Source organism: Protopterus annectens, chromosome 7.part1 (assembly GCF_019279795.1).
Source record: "Protopterus annectens isolate FY-2018-M chromosome 7.part1, PAN1.0, whole genome shotgun sequence".
Classification (NCBI taxonomy): Eukaryota; Metazoa; Chordata; order Ceratodontiformes; family Protopteridae; genus Protopterus; species Protopterus annectens.
The window spans coordinates 91,438,238-91,457,254 of NC_056740.1; the positions used below are offsets into that span (position 1 = coordinate 91,438,238).

A 19,017-nucleotide genomic window follows, 5' to 3' on the forward strand; every position below is an offset into this window, starting at 1 on the left:
CTGTTTGTATTTAGACATCATTCTGGGTGACGGTAGAATGCTGCTTAAGGCTAGGAACATACCTGCCTGGGACACATATTCAGTGAGTTCAATCATGTCTCTCTTCATATAGTCCAGGGAGGTATGTCTCAAGTCATTCACACCAACATGGACTATGACAGAGTCATAACAGTACCTGTTGTTGAGAGACTTGAGTGTGTGTGTGATATGGTGGATTCTGGCCCCTGACAGACAACTAACCATGACTTTCTCCTTATCCAGCCTGGTGAGAGGTACATGTGTATGTCTCACAATGGAGTCACCTGTGACTAATATGTTAGGTTTATGGTTAAGCCTCCGTGGTTGTGAGACAGAGGTGTGTGAACTATGAGTGGTATGTGGTGTGGAGGGCTTTGGAGATCATGTGTGTATTTGCCTCGGAGGTTTTTGCCTCAGAGGTCTCCTTTGTTTGGGTATGTTTTTGTTGATGACCCCCACATATGTGAGTGTGTGTTGTGTAGGTCTGGGTGGTGTTTGAGGTGTAGTGATTGTGTTGACAGCCTTCTCAGTGCTAGATATGCTGGCTTGTGAGGGAGAGAGCTTGGACTCTAGGTTCCTTATGTAAGTGCATCTCTCGCGAATTGTGTTCCTAGGTGGTAGTAGTAGGTGGTTATCTGTGTACATAAGGCAGTTGCTACACTGTCTCAGGATGCCCATATCAACCAGACTGGCAGGAGAAATTGTCCATCCATATTTTTCATAATCTGAGAGAAAAGGCCATAGCTGTAATGCTGAAAGCTGCATGTGGTTGCATAAGGTTGCCGTCATTTGCTAGTTGTACATGTTATTGGTATGGCGTTGGCTGTAGTTTGTGTGTGTTTGTGCTGAGCTGATATTAGTTGAGTGCTGTGCTGTTCAGTGTCACTGTAGTGCTACCAGTTGAGCAGTCTCCCTTCTGCTGTAGTAGTAGTTGTACCCGCTGTGTTGTCCTCAGACAGTATATATGTAGCCAAGATAAACCATTCTTAGCTTCTCAGATTGAGATGGGCCTTCACTTAGCTTAGTTCTACACCCTACACCTAGCTAGGTTACAAACAGAATATCATGAGCAATTAGAGCAAACTAAATCCAATACTCATGTGGACAAAATGTAATGTAAACCTGCTTATATCTCTTCTGCTGCCAGCCTAATAGCACTTGGTACTCTCAGGCAGTGAAGGAACTGCCACATGCTTCTAGTTAATGAACTTTTACTTGACATGAATAATTCAAACTGAGAGGTGCAAATATCTATGTAATCTGGAGACACCCCTCTCACCAAACAAGTTGGACAGAACATCACACACTATCCCCAACATGTCATCTCTTCCACACTAAATTTATGCTGAGACTGTAAAAAAAATCATGACTTAAGTTTCCTATAAATAAGACGACCAGGCGTTAGCAGACATCTACTTCCACATCAGTACTATTATCACACATAGTAAATGGTCACTCAGAGGCAGGCTCCAAAACAAACAGTAATGTCTTAGTAATTGGTGATTCCACTGTCAGGCACACTGACTCCACACTCACAAATCTGTAAAAATGCAGGATTATAGTCAGTTGACTTTCTGGTGTCAGAATCCCTGTCTTCAAAAGGGCTCCAAAGTTCTTCTCCCCAGACAAAATATGATAATAGCCTAGTGGCAGTCTATGTGGGTATGAATGACTTGAGGTGCATGACCATGGGGGACATGCAAATAGACATGTTGAATCTCACCATGCATGTATCCAGTGCAGACAAGACATTAATCCTGAGTGATCCTTAACCTTATATATCTATCTATGTTTGTCAAACAGCTCAGCTATGACTAGAACTAGAGCTCTGAAATTTTACTAGCAGATAAGTATAACATGACGGATGGATAAATTCATCATCCAGTGCCTCCTTTTCCTGGAATAAACTTTGTCTGCAGGTTAAACAACATGATTCAATATTTTCCTTTGGTCTAAAAACCTACACAATTTATTGGGTGCTCTCATATTTAACCCAGGATTAACTGGCCTTGCCCTCTTTGAAAAAGGAAGTAATGACTGAGAGTCTTTATTGGAAAGGGACACATTGTCATTAGAATAAAACAGCCTTGAAATTTCTACGAATCCTAAGTGTACTTTAGAAGCTATATATTAACAACAATGACTTTCTAATGCGAGACTTCAATTAACTCATCAATAAACCAGAGCACCTCTACCTGCTAAGATGGGTACATCCAGACATTCTTCGATTTAATAAAAATTCTTTGGAACAGATAGTTAATAAACCAAGTAGGGGACATAACATTCTTGACCTGGTTCTTAGTAATATAATCACTACATGTACCACCACTCTAGTTTCTCTATCTCTGGTTCAGTTTGACCATGGTGATCTTCTCTTTCAAAATCTTTTAAAGTATTGCAGTAAATAATTCTGAATTTAGGGACTTCTAAGGGCAGACTTCCTCAAACTCTATGGTATGCTATCCACATCATTTTGTAACGCCACCAGACCCATTAGGCACAGCAAATATACTAACAGACAAGTTTCATGCAGACTTTACCCCTGAAACTGCTATCTTGATTCAACAAATTCCTAAATCACTTAAAACATCTTAATATCATGAAGGACCATGCACTGAATTTACTCTCTAAAAAGGCAAAAATACTACTTCCATGGGGCCTGATAATTTCCCTGCATGCCTAATAAATAGAGTCAAACGTGGCCTTGTGGAGTTCTCCCTTAAATTGTTTAACCCAAGCTTAGCTACTGGATTTTTCCCTGAAGTAAAGACAGCTGCAGTGAAGAGGCCACTACAGAAAGGTGGGCTTACCACAGACCTGGGAAACTATACAGCCATTAGCCCAACTAGCCTGATTTGCAAACTGTGGAATACATATCAAAAACCTTATCAGGCTAGGCCACATCAGTTAGGCTTTGTCAGAAGGAGACCCTGCCTATTCAATATATTTAACTTCTTTGTGAAGGTCACACAAGCAGTTGACAGTGGTCCTTCTGTTCATACAGCTTATATGGATCTGAACAAAGCATTGCCTTAAAAGCAGATACATATGTATTGAGATGGACAGTCAACTGGCTGAAAAACAGAATCTACACAGTTAATGTAGGAAGTGCCTCCTCAGAAAGTATAAGGGTAACTAGTGGTGTGCCCCAAAGTCAAGCTTTGGATTCCTCCTTATTGTTATCAGCTTCTCCAAGCTTCAGTTGGGAATCAGGACCTTTGGTTAACAAAACCTGAAGATGACTCCAAACTGGGGAATACTGTCCAATCTTCTTTTGATACCCATTAACTGCATAAGGAACTAACCCCACAAAATCAAGTAATGTACATAAAAAAGGCCGAAATGTAATGCAAAAAAGACATCACATTTAGTAAGCAACTCTTTCCCTTACTATACAGTACAACCAGTGCCCCACTCCAAAATGGTAATGTATTCAGTGATCTTGGGACCTGGGTTGACAATTCCCTCTTTTTTGACTAACATGTAGCAGCAGTATTAAAAAAAAACTATCTGTTCAACACAACTAATATCAAAAGGCATAAAATCCATGTCAAAAGAAATTATCATTCCCCCCTTTTTCAGCCTTCATTAGACTAATTATGGAGCACAAAGTCCTAACGGAGGTGATTGTTGGCCTGAAATCCGTGAGCTAACATTAAAGGCTTGAAGCACTTTTCCTTTACTCAGTTTCTTATAGGCTCTTGAGTGGTGATCTATGCCTTCTATTCAGTGTCATTATGAGGCCCATCATCTTTGATCTCCTGTATCTTCAAAAGTCAAATAGTTCCACTAATAGCAGAAGTCTGGACTTAAATCTCCACAAGCACATAAATTAAATGAGCTGGAGAGACAAATTTATTAATCAATACCTACCTCATCTCTTGAGCTAACTTCTGTAAGTTAAATAAAGTGACACTCTAGCATCCTTCCAGCTAAACCTGGATGACTGAATGAGTACCTGCTTTACCTTTGAGAAGGGGTGGGGTACAACATGAGGGGGGGCTATTGGCAAAGTGAAAATGGTCTTGTGGTTCAATTCACTTATTTACTATGATCCCATGATGAAATAAATACATTAAAGGTGAAGAAGCCAACCTTTCCTTCTTCATATCTAGGCCAGTACCTTATGCAGAAGAAATAATTAAATTTAGAAAGAAAAAAAATATAACTCCTGTAAAACCTTCATCATAAGCTTCTCTTGCATCTCAGTAATGTACACCTCATAGAACCATTTGGTTGCATGGAGAGTATACATTGAATATTAACCAAGTGTTTTTGTTTGTTTTGAACATTAACACATGCTTTGTGTGAAGGACATTTTTGGATTGTTGGCAGGAGGCCAGATATTATCAAAATTAGATATGAACCGTACTCATCAAAAGGGGGTGTCTGCATAATCAATCTAAGAAATACTTGTTCATAAATTTTCACTATCATTTACTTTGGAGAAAGTCATGCATACCTGCTATATTTCATGGAAACACAGAATGTCTGTAAAATGGAGTGCCAAATGCTGAAATTTATCTATCTTCGTTACTGGGGTCACATGATAGACGCATCTGTAAACTGTACATGAAACTCTGGGAAGATTGAGGTATGCCAACCAACATCTTTAGAGAAACAAATATGATTTTTTTCAACACAATTTTTGGAATGTGCAGTAGAGCACATTGCTTGTATCTTACAGAGACTAAAGCAAAAGATATTTTAGAGCATGCATGCCGAACAATTATAAACTGGCATGAAAGTATATTTGCATTAAAGAAAGTTTCCAGTAGGTTCCTACAAAATGCATAATCTGCCTGCCCATCCATCCTTCAGTTAACAAAGCGTTGATCCTTTCCTGTGATACTTAAACTGATATAGTGGCAAGTAAACTTTTACAAAGAATGCCTGATGGTAATGGAAAGCCATTTGGATTTATATCTCACACAGACATTGTGGAGGATATTCATTCATGAACAAGGAATTCAAAGACTTCAAAAACTGCTGTATGGTGATATTAAACCACTGATCACTTTAAGGAATAGATTACTATTCATTAACTAAATAGCATCACCAAGACTCATAGCATACAGAAGTGCTGCTGAAAGCAAATGAGTAACAGATTGTCATTAGACCAAGAATACCATGTTAATGCACTGAGTAGGTTACCCATTCTAGAAAAATATTCAGGCTTGCTACAGCTTTTAAAATTATAGTAATGATGTCAGGTGTCATGGATACAGCACCAGCATATACTAACAAACTAAAAGTGGAACTCCCAAAGATATAATTCTGTTTTAAACTCATGATGATGTGTTAAAATGTTGGCCTTTAATAAGTGATCCAAGATGTATGCCATAGCAGTTCATAGGTGGGTACTAGGCTATCAGCCCAAGGGCCTACATAAGCCTAGCCAGCAAGGTACCATAGCTTACGCCACCCAAGAAAGTTATTTTCCTGTGCCACTGTCCAGCAGAGACACAGAAGTGATCTCCGGGGTGTATTTCCTATTTCCCATCCACCCATCAAGATTTTTCTTGAAGAGTGCTAATGAAGAACTTCGCTTGACATATATGGGTAGCTTGTTCCAGAGTATAGGAAGTCTTTGGGACAAGAATCTATCCCTCCAGCATGTCCTGTTCATTGTGGTGACAAGGTTTAGGTCCCTAGAGCATGTAGCTTGGAGGGATTGGGATTTCTTTAGGTGTAGCATGTCCAACAGCTCTGGGTTTGACATAGCTTTATATGTTAGGCAGAGATCACCTTGGAGTAGGTGATATGCTAAGGAGTAAAGTTGGAGTTTTTTGAGGCAGTCAGTGTAGGGCATTTGTTTGAGGCCAGTAATCCTTTTTGTGAGATACTTCTGTGGCCTTTCCAGCTGCTGCAGATGTCTTGTGAGGTACATTTCAAAAGGGGTGTTGTACTCTATAATGGGTCTAATGAGTGACGAGTAGAGGGGAACAATGACCTCTTTTTTCCTGTATGAGAACCCTTTTATGATGAGGTGTGCCACATAGAAGGACTTCCGGACTACTGTGGTGATGTGACTATTAAAGGAGGGACTACTGTCCACCTGGGTGCTAAGGTCTCTTATCACAGATTCGGTGTTAAGTAGATTGCTGCCTATGTGGTAGTTCATGGGTACAGAGTTTTTATCAAAGGGGATGACACTGTACTTTTTGGCATTGAGCTTGAGGCCATGGCTCTGACACCAGGCATCCATCTCAGTGAGGCCCTTCTGTAGGATGTCCACATCATTTGGGGACTTGACTGTGGCTCCTAGTTTGCAGTCATCTGCGAACTTCATCAGCCAGAGGCCTTCTGTGTTAGCCTGTAGTTCAGAGAAGTAGATACCAAACAGGAGAGGTCACAGGACGGAACCCTGTGGCACTCCACTTGTCATTGCCTTGAGGTCAGATTTGGAGTCTGCAACTATTACAGTGTGGGTTCTGTCAGTGAGCCAGTTGGCAACACATCTTGTGACGTAGGGATTTATACCTAGTTTAGTGAGTTTAACTATAATTCCAGAATGGGGCATGGTGTCAAAAGCCTTGGCGAGGTCAAGATAGGCTGTGTGAACCACCTTACCCTCATCAACGGCTTTGGTGACTGCCTCAAAGAAGTCGATTAGGTTCAGGAGGCATGATCCGCCTTTCACAAACCCGAACTGGGTGGAATCCAGAGTTTGGAGGTTACCAGTGTCTTTGTTTATGAGTTCCATGATGATACAGTCCATGGCCTTGCAGACCAGGCACGTCAGGCTAATAGGTCGATAGTTCCCAGGATCAGTGGTGGCTCCCCCTTTGTGGAGTGGGATAACTGTTGCTGTGCACCATTCAGTGGGCACAAAGCCTGATGCGAGGCTATTATTGAACATGGTGCTTAAGTGGGGAGCCAGTTCATTCTGAAATTCATGTAAAACGCAGCCTGGGATGTTGTCCGGTCCCATGGATGCTGTGTTTTTGGCTTTAGAGAGTGCAGCTTTTACCTGCGTAGTTGTGATTACAGGGATTCTGCATTCTTCCTGTATAGATATGGGCCCTTTAGGGGGTGAGAGGGGGGTAAAGTTAGCACTGAGCCGATCTGCCAGGATGTTGGCAATATCAGTTGGTTCCATAATTTTCGTGCCTTTGTGCTGTAACTCAGAGCAGATCTGGGTGTTACCATCTAGATTCTTGACATAGCTATAGAATGCTTTGTGGTTGTCCTTGGATTTAGTGGCAATTTTGTTTTCATAGCTGGCTTTGGAGGATCTTATAAGGGATCTCAGCTTCTTACTGAGGCTGACCAGGGAGCTCCTCCACTTATTTGAGAGTCTAACTTTGGGTGTCAGACAATTAAGCAACAACCCACGCCTGTGTGTGGGTAATGCTGGATTTACCCACGGTTGGTGTGGTTTGGTCACGAGGGTTAAATCCAGCATTACCCACACCCAGAAGTAGGTGATTGCTATTATACAATGACCTCATTTAAGAAAAAAAAATACTTTTCTTAAATAATAGCATTGTATAATGCCTCCGTACTGCCCTTCCGCAGCTGTCCAGTATTCTGCAGCAGTTCTGATGTACTGCGCATGTCTATGCTTACACAGTACATCAGAGCTGTGTGTGGAAGCAACGGAGAAAGGAAGATCTCCCTTGCTTTTTTAAATGTGCCTTGCTATGTTAAAAGAGTTTAAGATAGTGAGATAGCTTTAAAAAAAAAGCAATGTAGAAAGGAAGATCTCCGTTCCCTTTTTTAAAGCTGTCTCGCTATGTTAAACGAGTTTAACATAGTGAGATATCTTTAAAAAAGCAATGGAGAAAGGAAGATCTCCATTGCTTTTTTTAAGATATCTCACTATGTTAAACTCATTTAACATAGCGAGATTACAGCAACGGAGCTCTTCCATTCTCTGTTGCTACCAAAAACACAAAAAATCAGGACTTATACTAATGGAACAAGTCCGGGCGAGAGGACCTTTTTCCGTTAGTATAAGTCTGATTTACAACGGGCATGCTGACCAATCAGTGTGAACGTTTTGGAATATTAATGAGGGGGGGGGTCATTGTATAATTGTAAATTCTGGACATTTAGGGTCATTGTTCATCTACAGGTCATTCTGTACTAATAAGATCATCCTGGAATACCCAGGATAACAGGTGTGACCAGACCATATGTGTGGTTGGCTGGTATGAATCCGGATGTAGAAAAGGAAATAAAAGGGGGGGTAAGTGTTAGTGAAAAAAGTATATTACATCCTTCAGGCACATTTGCAGTCATGGCAATAGCCCAGAAAGCTATGATCTAAACATCAAATGGACTTTGCTGATCTGTACCTTGGAAAAATACTTTTAGTTTTGACAGAGCTCATTCAAAGTGGATGGATGCGCAGGCTAGGAATTCATCATCTTCCAAGAAACTACTAAAAAAATTAGACAAAATGTCACTCTATATGGTATTCTAGAAATGATCATTTCTGAGAATGGCTCTTGTTCCGCTAATGTGAAATATGAAAAATGTAAGAGGAGAAATGACATCTGCCACATACTCCACTCCATTTCATATGTTATCTAAAGGGCTATAAAGACTTTGATAGAACAAATGAGGAAAATGAAAGGTAAAACTATGGAAATAAAAATACCAACATTCTTGTTTAATCAGCAAATTTTATTTTGGGAGATGCCCATTTCTGTCAACTTTTATTGATTTTGCCTCATGTTTGTTCTGTCCCTTATAACATTTTTGATTTCTGGTAAGTCACAGAGGATTAAGGTCAACCAATAATGTCAGTCATTACAGCTTAATACTTTTTAAGTGAGCTGTGGGTGGCTTATATAGTGTGTAGTGACACTTCATATATCTGGTGCCCTTTAACTTTACATTGAGAAGTTAAAAAAGGTTGACTCCTAATGTATTACCTCATAGTCTGTACCTTCTGTGATCTTTATCCCCTCAACAGTTGAAGGGTAAAAAAAAAACTTTTCTACTTTTAAAGCTGTAGGAAGCAGCACTTACCTGCTTCCATCCTGACAGTATACACAGAATCTAAAGGATCTGTCCTGACAGTATACGCAGTATCTACAGGATCCGTCCTGACAGTACACGCAGTATCTACAGGATCCGTCCTGGCAGTACACGCAGTATCTACAGGATCCATCCTGACAGTATACGTAGTATCTACAGGATCTGTCCTGACAGTATACACATGTATTCCTGTACAGGCATTCCTAAATATCAGTACAGAAATAAGTACCATTGCTGCACTATCGGGCCAATACGTGTCTGCCAATCGTGCCCCCTAAAAGTTTGCACTCAAGGCAGTTGCACCTTTCCTCCACCCTAATTATGTTTTTGCTTCTTATTATTCAGAAAAAGCATGTTGATGCAAAGCCTGTTGTTCTATTAGGTTTTGTAAGTGAGTTAGAGCAACATTTTTTGGGCATTTGTCCCTCCATTGGGTTTGACTTTGTCCAGGATTTTCAAGCAGAGAAGTTAACCTGTAAGTGTCATGCAAAAATGCTTATGTTATAACTGGATAGCTTAATCCCAGGGATAAGAAAATCACTGAATTTAAATTCCTTGACTTTACACTTGAGCAAGTGCAGAATAATACACTGAGGCACCCCAAGTGGAGGAAAGTGACTTACTGTCACCATCCTGCAGCTTTTCCAACATTTGTCTATGTTGTCTGCTGTATGTGCCTTGCATTCACTTAAATGTCTCACTGTATTGTGTTACATATTTTTATATCTTCATTGTATTCATTCTGTAAATGATACATATATTTAAATGGGGTTTATATTAAATTGTCGAAACAGCATTATAGCAAATGCTGTTTTGACAACACAAAGAACTAAATACAATAACAGCGAAACCCCAGGTGACTAATAACACAAAACAGACAAGTTAAAACCCCCAATGTGGGGGATGTACCCCCCCATACCCCTAACTAAATATACCAACTCAAAGATTGCATTACAGTGGGGTAAAGGGCAATGCCATGGCTCAGGCCAAGCGATTTTTTTTCCCTATGAAAAAAATTGCTGACCTGAGCTTTCACTGTTATTGCATTTTGCTTTTTATGTGTCGTCAAAACTGCATTCGCTGTAATGCCATTTCAGCAATTTAATATAGACCCATTTAAATGTCATGCCATTTCAGTGTGATCTTTCCTACATGTTTCTGGTTTCCACTAAAATTCTTTATTACAAATGTTACATATCTGGATTCCCAGACTCAGCCTAAACTTGTTTATAAATAATGAAGCTCTATCCCGTTAACAAATATAAATAGAAATAAAGTCCTCTGCTCACTTCTTCAGTTCACACTACATTTTTTTCCAGGGATGTTATGCATTCCTGATGTCCACAGTTCCTGAAATATTTGCCCAGTAGCAGCCTCATCTGCCATACATATGCCTCTAACCATACCCCTCAACCTCTTAGCACAAGAAATCTGGACAAAGCTAAAAATAATGGGGGTGCAAAAATCCAAAAAATAGGGACAGATTGCTCTTATAAATATAGAAAGGTGGTAGAACACATTTTGCATTTACATATGTTTTCTGAAGGATATGACTTCAAATAGCTGTCATTATTTAGTGACTTCAGTCCTTAATGATTAGCCGGAAAGCCACAAATTTTATGAGGAAGAGACCAAAAACATGAGTAAAACATTTTGTGAAAATCTGGAAAGTTCAGAGGTATTCATCTAACCTAGAAATCTTCTAAAAGGCAATCAGCAAAATCTGAACTGATAAGACAACATCAACACAGAAATCAAAGAAAACAATGCAGGGAGCAAAGCATTGACTGGAGAGAGAATCATTTATCAGGTAAAACATTAAAATATAATGATGGAGCATTTCTCCCACGGCCTCTGCTGAAAATAGGGTCTGTCGTAGTCGGACTTTCTGGTCAACAAATGTTAAATAAATAAGGAAATATATGAGCTACAGTAATGAAACTGCTCAAATGAATGCAACGATAAAATCAACTATATGAAACACAAGTGAGAAAGCAAGCAAGTTTCCTAACAAAAATCTGCAATACGTCTAATGAAATTCTAAACTATTGTAACAATGTTAAGACTGATAAAGAGGTAAAGTAGAATGCAGCCTGCCTAGTATAAAAAAAAACAACAAAAAAACAAAACAAAGCTCTGTGTTTGAACAAATCAGTCACTGTTAGGCGAAGCATCTTGCCTGAGCCTTGGTTGTAATTCACATCCCTGAGAAAAAGTCATGGCATCTTTAAAAAGTTGCATTTGTGTGGTAAGAATCGGTCTCTTCTCTAAATATATATAATATGCATGTATGGAAGAAGTTATGATGACACCATCTTTATCTCTAATAGGTTCATAGGCAAGTACTAGGCTAGCTGCCCTTGTACATCATTTTAAGTGGAGACACATTTGCTTTCAAAGGTGAGAATCAACCATGCACCTTGTGACTGTGAGGTAAACACCCTAACCGTTATACCAACCCCCATCTCAAATCAGAAAGGTGCCAAATGGTTTGACTACATCTAAAAACAAAAAAAAAACTGAAACCTGCTACATAAAACAGGATGCTGACAACAGTTATGGGGCCATTCCTCTGATTATATGCAGTATATTCTCACACACAGAATATACTTAGAGTGCACTGTTCACATAGGGACTTTCTGAGCACTGAGGCCAGGACAGTGAACACTGGAAGTGGAATGTTATGTTGCTTTAGACTTACACAAACCAATGAGATACTACAGGGGATGTCTGAATTAAAGTAGTAGTCCTTTACAGAATACAACATGTCTGAAGTGGTCTGTATCAGTAAATCACCAGGAAAGTGGAGACAAAGACGCATGTGCCACTACACAATCAGGATGTCCATTAGTACTTGGCCTAGAAGGGGGAAAGAAATGTAACCAGTAAATCACCAGGATATCTCTGATCAGATGATAGGGAGAAAGTCCTGCACCCAAGGGACATTAGTTAGATGATAGGGAGAAAGTCCTGCACCCAAGGGACATTAGGTAAGCCAACTTTGAGATGCAACAACTAACTCATTAGGACAGCACCTAGGAAAAGGTATGGCCCTGAATAAGTTTATTTATTACAATTTTATATTTATGTGGTCATGTTGAGCCACATGTAAAGGCATTTACTGTGCTTTTTTATACACTAGTGTGACTTCACAGGCAGTTTTGATCCAAAATCAAAATGTTCTTAAAATATCTTCCCATATTCACCAGTTTAAAAAATCACATTCTCCTAGTTTCCCTGCACAGAGCATGGATAGTTTTCATGTAAACCAGTCAGAATGTGTCATATCTTGTTGAGAAAGCTTTTCAGCCCTGCCTGCCCCAACTCAAAAAAACTTTGACAGGGAGGAAAAAGCAAAAATAGAAGACCAAACCCTAGCATAAAAACACTCAGAAAATAAGAAGGGGGGTTAGCTACCACAGTAGTGATATTCAAGCATCTACTGTTATGGTAGGTTTACTTACATGACTGTACTATGTTTAAGATATTGATCACTGCTGCAGTAGCCCAAGCTATGTGTAGATTACCATAGCTTAAATCATCTAGGAGGTAGAATGAGAAGGGCCCAGGACTTCCTGGAGAATAGTCCTAGCAAAGCCTGATCTGGACCAGGAAAAAGGAATCTATCTTGTAGTGTTTTGAAAAAGTATGTGCAGAGGACCAAGTTGCTGCTTCTAGAATACTATTATAGTCCAGTCATTTCCAAAAAGTCATACATGAATACTAAGTCTGGGAAAAATGAACCTTGACCCTGCATGGATTAATTTTGTTGCGGCAGGAACAAAAGGTAATAGCCTTTGGGAACCATTTAGAAATAGTCTGCTTTGACATAGGTTGTCCCTTCTTACCTTCACAAGAAATGAACAACTGGTTGGAAATTCTGAAAGATTTTGTTAAGTAAAGATAGTACCACAGCTGTCTGTGGACATCCAAAATATGAAGTATCCAGTCTCTGTCATTTTTTGGATTCAGGGAAGTACACAGGGAGATGGATAGTTTGGCTTAATGTAAACTCAGATACAACTTTATGCACAAAAGAAAGGTAATTTCTCAAAGAAACCTCATTTCTGTGGAAAATGAGATAAGGTTGACCAACCGTAAGAGCTTGCAAATCAGATACACTTCTTGCAGAGGTCAGAGCAATCAGTACCTTCAGTACAACTGTTTTACATATTAAGAACCTCAAGTCAGCCAGGCAGGGTGGCTCAAATGGAACAAGTGTTAGCTTCTCTAACACAAAATTAAGTCCCAAGGATGAGCAATTGTTTTTCTTGGTCTCTTATATAGCACCTCTTTCAAAAAACATTTTGAAATGACAATACATTTGAAAAGGGGGATCCTTGGGCAGATATGCTGAAATGACAGACAAATGAACCTTCACAGAGGAGTAAGACCATAGGAAATGAACACACAGAAATACTTTAAAACCAGAAAAATGCTAGCCTAAATGGGTGCTGTTTTTTGTCTGGCACCTACTAGAAAATATTTTTCATTTGCTACTATATGATTTTCTAGTAGCAAGGTTTCTTGCCTCAATAAGTACCTACTGCATATCCTCAGTAAACAGGTATCGAAAAGGTATTAAGACCCTATCATCCAGGCAGTCACCTGAAGTGATATGGGGTTGTGATGTATGAAACACCCTTGTTCTTGTGTGAATCGATCCAGTAAGTGAGGAAGATTGTGGCAATTGTCCCTGGCCAATTCCAAAAGAAAGGAGAACCACTTTTGCCTAGGCCAGAAGGGAGTCACCATAATGATCTTGTGGGATTCCTTCTGAGTTTTCATAAGTACCCTGGATATGAGTGGAAAGGGTGGAAAATCATTAAAAAGGAAATTCTTGTCGAAGGAAAGAAACGGCATCTATTTTCCAGGTCTTCTTCCATGGAGTCCTGAAGCAGAATTTGGGCAGTGGATTGTTCAGAGAGGAGACAAAAAGGTCTACTTCAGAAACTCCTCACAGATGTATCAAGTTTTGGAAGACTCTCCTGATCTAGTTTCCATTCATGAGGGTCTACCTTTGTCCTGCTGCACTTGTCTGCCACATAATTTTGCTCTGAGAGAATGCATGGTGCTTGTGGAGTGAGATTGTGCTGTATGTGTGTCCCCTATATAGTTATTCTGACTTATTCGACTATCATTTGTTTTGGGGGTGGGGTCATGCTTTCTTTTTGGAACCTCCCTACCATTGGTTTTTAAAAGTCTGTTTACCAGCATTTTTTATTTATTTTGTTTCTTGCCAAAATTGGATGACGAAGCACAAAATCCTTTGGAAAATATGGAGAAAGAGGGCTAAAAATCTGAGAGAATTCACGAATCACTGTCTCATCACAGTTTTGATAACTTCTACAGATCCAGAACTAAATCTCTATCCAAAGGAGAATTCAAAATCTCATTGTTTTTCATCTGGGATGTTCTAAGAATGCAACCAAGTAAGCGTCCTCAACAGAGTACTGGTGGCAACAGCCATAGAAGCAGTATCCAGAGAGTCACATATACATTTTAAACAATGAGTAGCAACCTGTGGGAACTGCAGATACAACATTCCTCATACTTTCACAATTAGTTAGAATAAAGTTCAGCATATGAGCCGGACGTTTTAAAATTCTAAAAGTTGAAGATGCAGAAGCAAACACTTTTTCCCTAAACTTATTAATAGCTTTACCTTCCTTGTCAGAAAGAACTAGAATTAACAAAATGTTCGGCAACAGCTACATTAGCTAAAGCTACACCTGCTGGGGTCACATCTGGGATGAGTGTATCACAACCTGAAAGACTGAGGAATGTGGACAGTCTGTTTGCTTTTTGGGTGCAGTAGGCTGGCTCTCAGTGAACAATAGGCTGTGACAAATCCATCCTCCAACACTGACAGCAATGCAAGTGAAGGATGGATGATGCATCTGGGAATTCCAGTTTTATTAACTCAGTATTTTCTGAGAGATGGAGAAACCTCAGTTTTCTCCCAATTAAAACACTGGCACATTCTGGAAATATTCTAAAGAGAAAGAGAATTCCTCACAGGCAGAATAAGAAATCTGAGAAGAAAAATCTGTATCTTTTCCATCACATTCCTCAACAGATACAAAATCTAGAACTTCTTCAGGAAAAGAGGAATCCCTTTTTCTTTTACCAGGAAGCACCTTATAAGAAGGGTCAACAGCCTGTACTAGACCATGAGCCAGTCTTATTAAGACTCCTCCTGTCCAGAGGAACAGGTGTAGGAGAAGATATATGTTTGGGTTTCTGATTTATTTTGCCAGAAATGTTGGGCCACACAGGTTTATTAATGGCAGTAACAACTTTCCCAGGGATGGGCACAACATTCTGATTAAGCAGTGGCACCTTCCCTGCCCTTTCTCCGCAAACCAACAAGAGTGGCTCTCTCTCATCCACAGAGGTGACATACATGGCTAACCTGAGGCCTATAGCAGACAGTAACAGAGAGATCCAGGGAAAATGAGTGGTCTGAGGAACCTAGTCTGGCCACAGCTGAGCCACTCACCTGAGGCTGAGACAAATTACTAGCCTGCTGTTGTGACAAAGACTATCTAGGGACTGACAGTTTCTTCCATGCTCAAGTTGAAAATGGTGCTTCTTCCCCAAGGTACATGTGTTGGCAAACAAAAATAGAAAATACCTAAAAGTAACTTTTTTCCAGAAAAAACACAGTAAGGAGCAAGCCACAGCTGCAATTGTCAAGAACCAAAGTGCATTCCTGTTGACAAAATATACATAAATTCCAAGACAGTTAATAAAAACACATTTCCTAGCTTAAAATTGTTTTCCTTAGCATAAAAGTACCTTTTAACAATAAAAAAGTAAACATGGAAGGTTCCCAAAGGGAACTTATCCGCCCAGCAATGGAAATGTGTTAACTAACCATTGATTCTTGAAAGCCTGCAGTAAAGCACTCTCTTTGATGGCAGGAAAGCTCTGAAGAGTCTTAACCTCAAACCTGTCTTTTAGTCAGCTGGGCTTGAGCTGTCTTAGTGGTTTGGGAATGTGAAAGGTGCCATGAAGCTTTAGAAGCTGTCTGGTTGTTACATCCTGAGCAAGATATAACCCATATAGCTTAGGTTACTGCAGCAGTGATCAATATGCTGCTTGACTAAATGAACAATTTATAATGCGAACAAAACAGCAGTCCATTTCAACTGACCCCTCTTTAAAGAGAACTACTGTAACTGGTGACATGGACAGTTCACTGTAGTCTGGACACCAAAGGTACAGGTGAACAGGCAGTGATTTACATACTTTGTTGCATCATATCAGTGGATAATGAAGAAAATAAATATTTCATCCAGTAATGTAGCTCTTATGATGGCATCATTTTAAAATAATTACAACTTGCCTAAATTGTTTGAGACTAGGACTGGCATATCAGTCGTGTGACTTTTAAATGGAATGCTTATGTTTCCAGATACATATTCCCAGTCAATGATGGATGAATGTAATTTCTATCTGTTCCATTTTTAAGGCAGACTGATGCACCCCTTTAATCCCTTCCTTTTTTTAGCTAGTGGGATTGACAGTTATAGGCAAGAACCCCCTTACAAATGTAATTAATGGAATATACAGTTTGCCAAAATGGGTGCTATGACATATATTGCCTTAAGTTATGCTTCTAGTTCATGGGGATAGGTACAACAAAATAATGGTGTCATGAGCTGCTTTTTGAAAAGACACATTGATCTAAGCCCTGCATATTACAACCTGCATGTGTTGTATTAACATCCACTGCTTTCCAGCTGAAGCAGAACTCATTACACAAAATATACTTCATAACTTACTGTAACTCGATGAGGCAAACATAAACAGAATAGTCAGGAACTTGCATAACTTACAGATTCTGGTGCTTTGATAAAAACTTTAGTTTTCCCCAGCTGATACTGATCATGCTCTATATGGACTGTTCTTAGGAGGTGGTTAACTCCTTGCTTCTCATCACCCCTCCATGAAGGCCATGTTTCTTTTGTCAAGATGGCATACCTACGGAATTTAAACAAAATATGGAAAGGTTGAAGCAGCGACTTGATTATGATCAACATACACACTAAACAGATTGTTGAAACTAAAGCAAGACTTTCTTACTGCCGTGAAGAAATTAAGTTACATCATGCATGATACATTTCTCTATTAAAACATGAACTTGTAGTGCCACTGAGAAATAAAGGACTTCAACAACAATGTAAGAGAACAACAAACATGTTAAAAGAGCACATTATCCAATTTAGTAAACATTTCTGAATTAAATGTGCCAGCAAGCCATTTTAACCAGGACTTATTTTAAGCTGCTGTTAAGAAGCACAAACTGCACACAGTTTGCAAAATTGAAAGCAGCTCACCTAAAGATGAAAAGAATCAACTGAAAACATTCCCAATTTTGTGTTTACTATGAGAGGTCAGCAGGCAGCAAGTAATTTAAAGTGCATTTAAAAAAGTTGCTACAGGAAAGTAACTAATTATCAAAACTGCATAGAAAGCTTGCAATAAGTTTGTTTAGTCTGCAAAGCACATTTTTTACATTTTCTACCAACATATTTTGAAATTTCAGCACCTTACATTAAACAATTAAACACTATTTTCTTCAATGGATGTACAATGGCAGGACATTCTGTGTACTATTGAATTTGGAATCACTACAGAGGCCTTTTTAAAGCTGCACCAGACCATTTTTTATTAATTTGTTACCCAGGGAGACCTGCGAGCACTGGCTGGTTAAGTGACTTGTTCAGTGTTACACAGTACACACATGGAGATGGAAGAAAAAATTCTGTACCCTTGACTACAGGAAGCAGCTCAAAGCATAGAAGTTTAAGGCTCTGAGCTGTTAAGTGCCCTTCCAATTAATCCTGCACAATCTGGAACTTTCCTAAACGCATTACCAAAAGCTACCAATGGTCATGACTGATTCTTGTAAGAGTAACTTACTGTGATCTTACTACATTAATATAAACAAATTCTGAAACGGCTTAATGCTCTATTTACAGGGCGAGAGACAGATATTACAGTTAATAAAAACACATTATGTCAGCTAGACAGATTCTCTAAATCAAAAACATTCCTACAGCCTATTAGTTTTAGTCTTCAAATGTTCCTCTATGCTTAAGAAAAAAGTACTTCTTTAGTTTTATCCAGGTAACTACCAACATAATAACAGTGCAATTATAAAAAACACAATTTTTATTCTGCAATGTTCCTCTTCACATTTTAAAAATAAATGTCAGCACTTTGATCCTGCACAAACTTATCTATTTTCATGACACAAACTAAAATTATGTCAAATGGCAGTTTTGGCAACACAGTAACATCTTCCCCTCAAATCCTCTTTGCCTTATCTGTAGTGAAGGCAACAGAAAAAAACTGTCAAACACTACAACAGTGAGGCAAAACTGTCAAATTTGAAAGCTGAGCTTCATTCTTTTAGTAGTGTAGCAATGCACAGTAAGGTGTACATAAGTAGGGGGTGCATGGGAGATATCTCTACATAGAGTTATTGGGACTCACTCCCTGATTAAACATTGGGCAAGATTCATGAATGCTTACACTAAGTGAATAGAAAACTCAAGTACAACTCCCACCTTCTTCCTCCTCCTAATTTTAGTTTTTCTATTGATTTTCTTGCAGCCTTAAATATCAAGGGGGATTCATAAAGATTACCTGTAGTAGTGGGTAGACTACGTGTACACTTAGTGCAATCTTTCTGAGTGAATATACAACCACAAGCAGTGTGGCTCAGATGTTCTTGAATACAGAACGTGTACACAGAGTAGGCATAAAACAAATCTGCCCGTTTTCTACGTTGCTTTTAAGGTGCCTTCAACTTGCAGATCTTAGGCTATTTTACTGTCCATAGTTTTCAGTACAAGACGGCATTCCACATCCATAATGTATAAAACAATTTGTCTGCAGCACAAGCCTCCTTCACTACGTTGCATTAAGCATTTTCCAGTAGCATTCAATGTGGCATCATTTTAAATATCCAGTGAACAAACATGCAGGTATCAT

General features: G+C 39.2%; 1 protein-coding gene across 2 annotated transcripts in view; it reads right to left on the reverse strand.

Moving 5' to 3' along the window:
- Positions 1-19,017, reverse strand: part of MYO1E (myosin IE) — a 1,655,775-nt gene that overhangs the window by 293,750 nt on the left and 1,343,008 nt on the right. For both annotated transcript variants that reach the window (XM_044078573.1, XM_044078572.1), the window contains exon 19: positions 16,854-16,998. In XM_044078573.1, the coding sequence (XP_043934508.1) occupies positions 16,854-16,998 (145 nt within the window). The remainder of the gene's footprint in view (positions 1-16,853; positions 16,999-19,017) is intronic.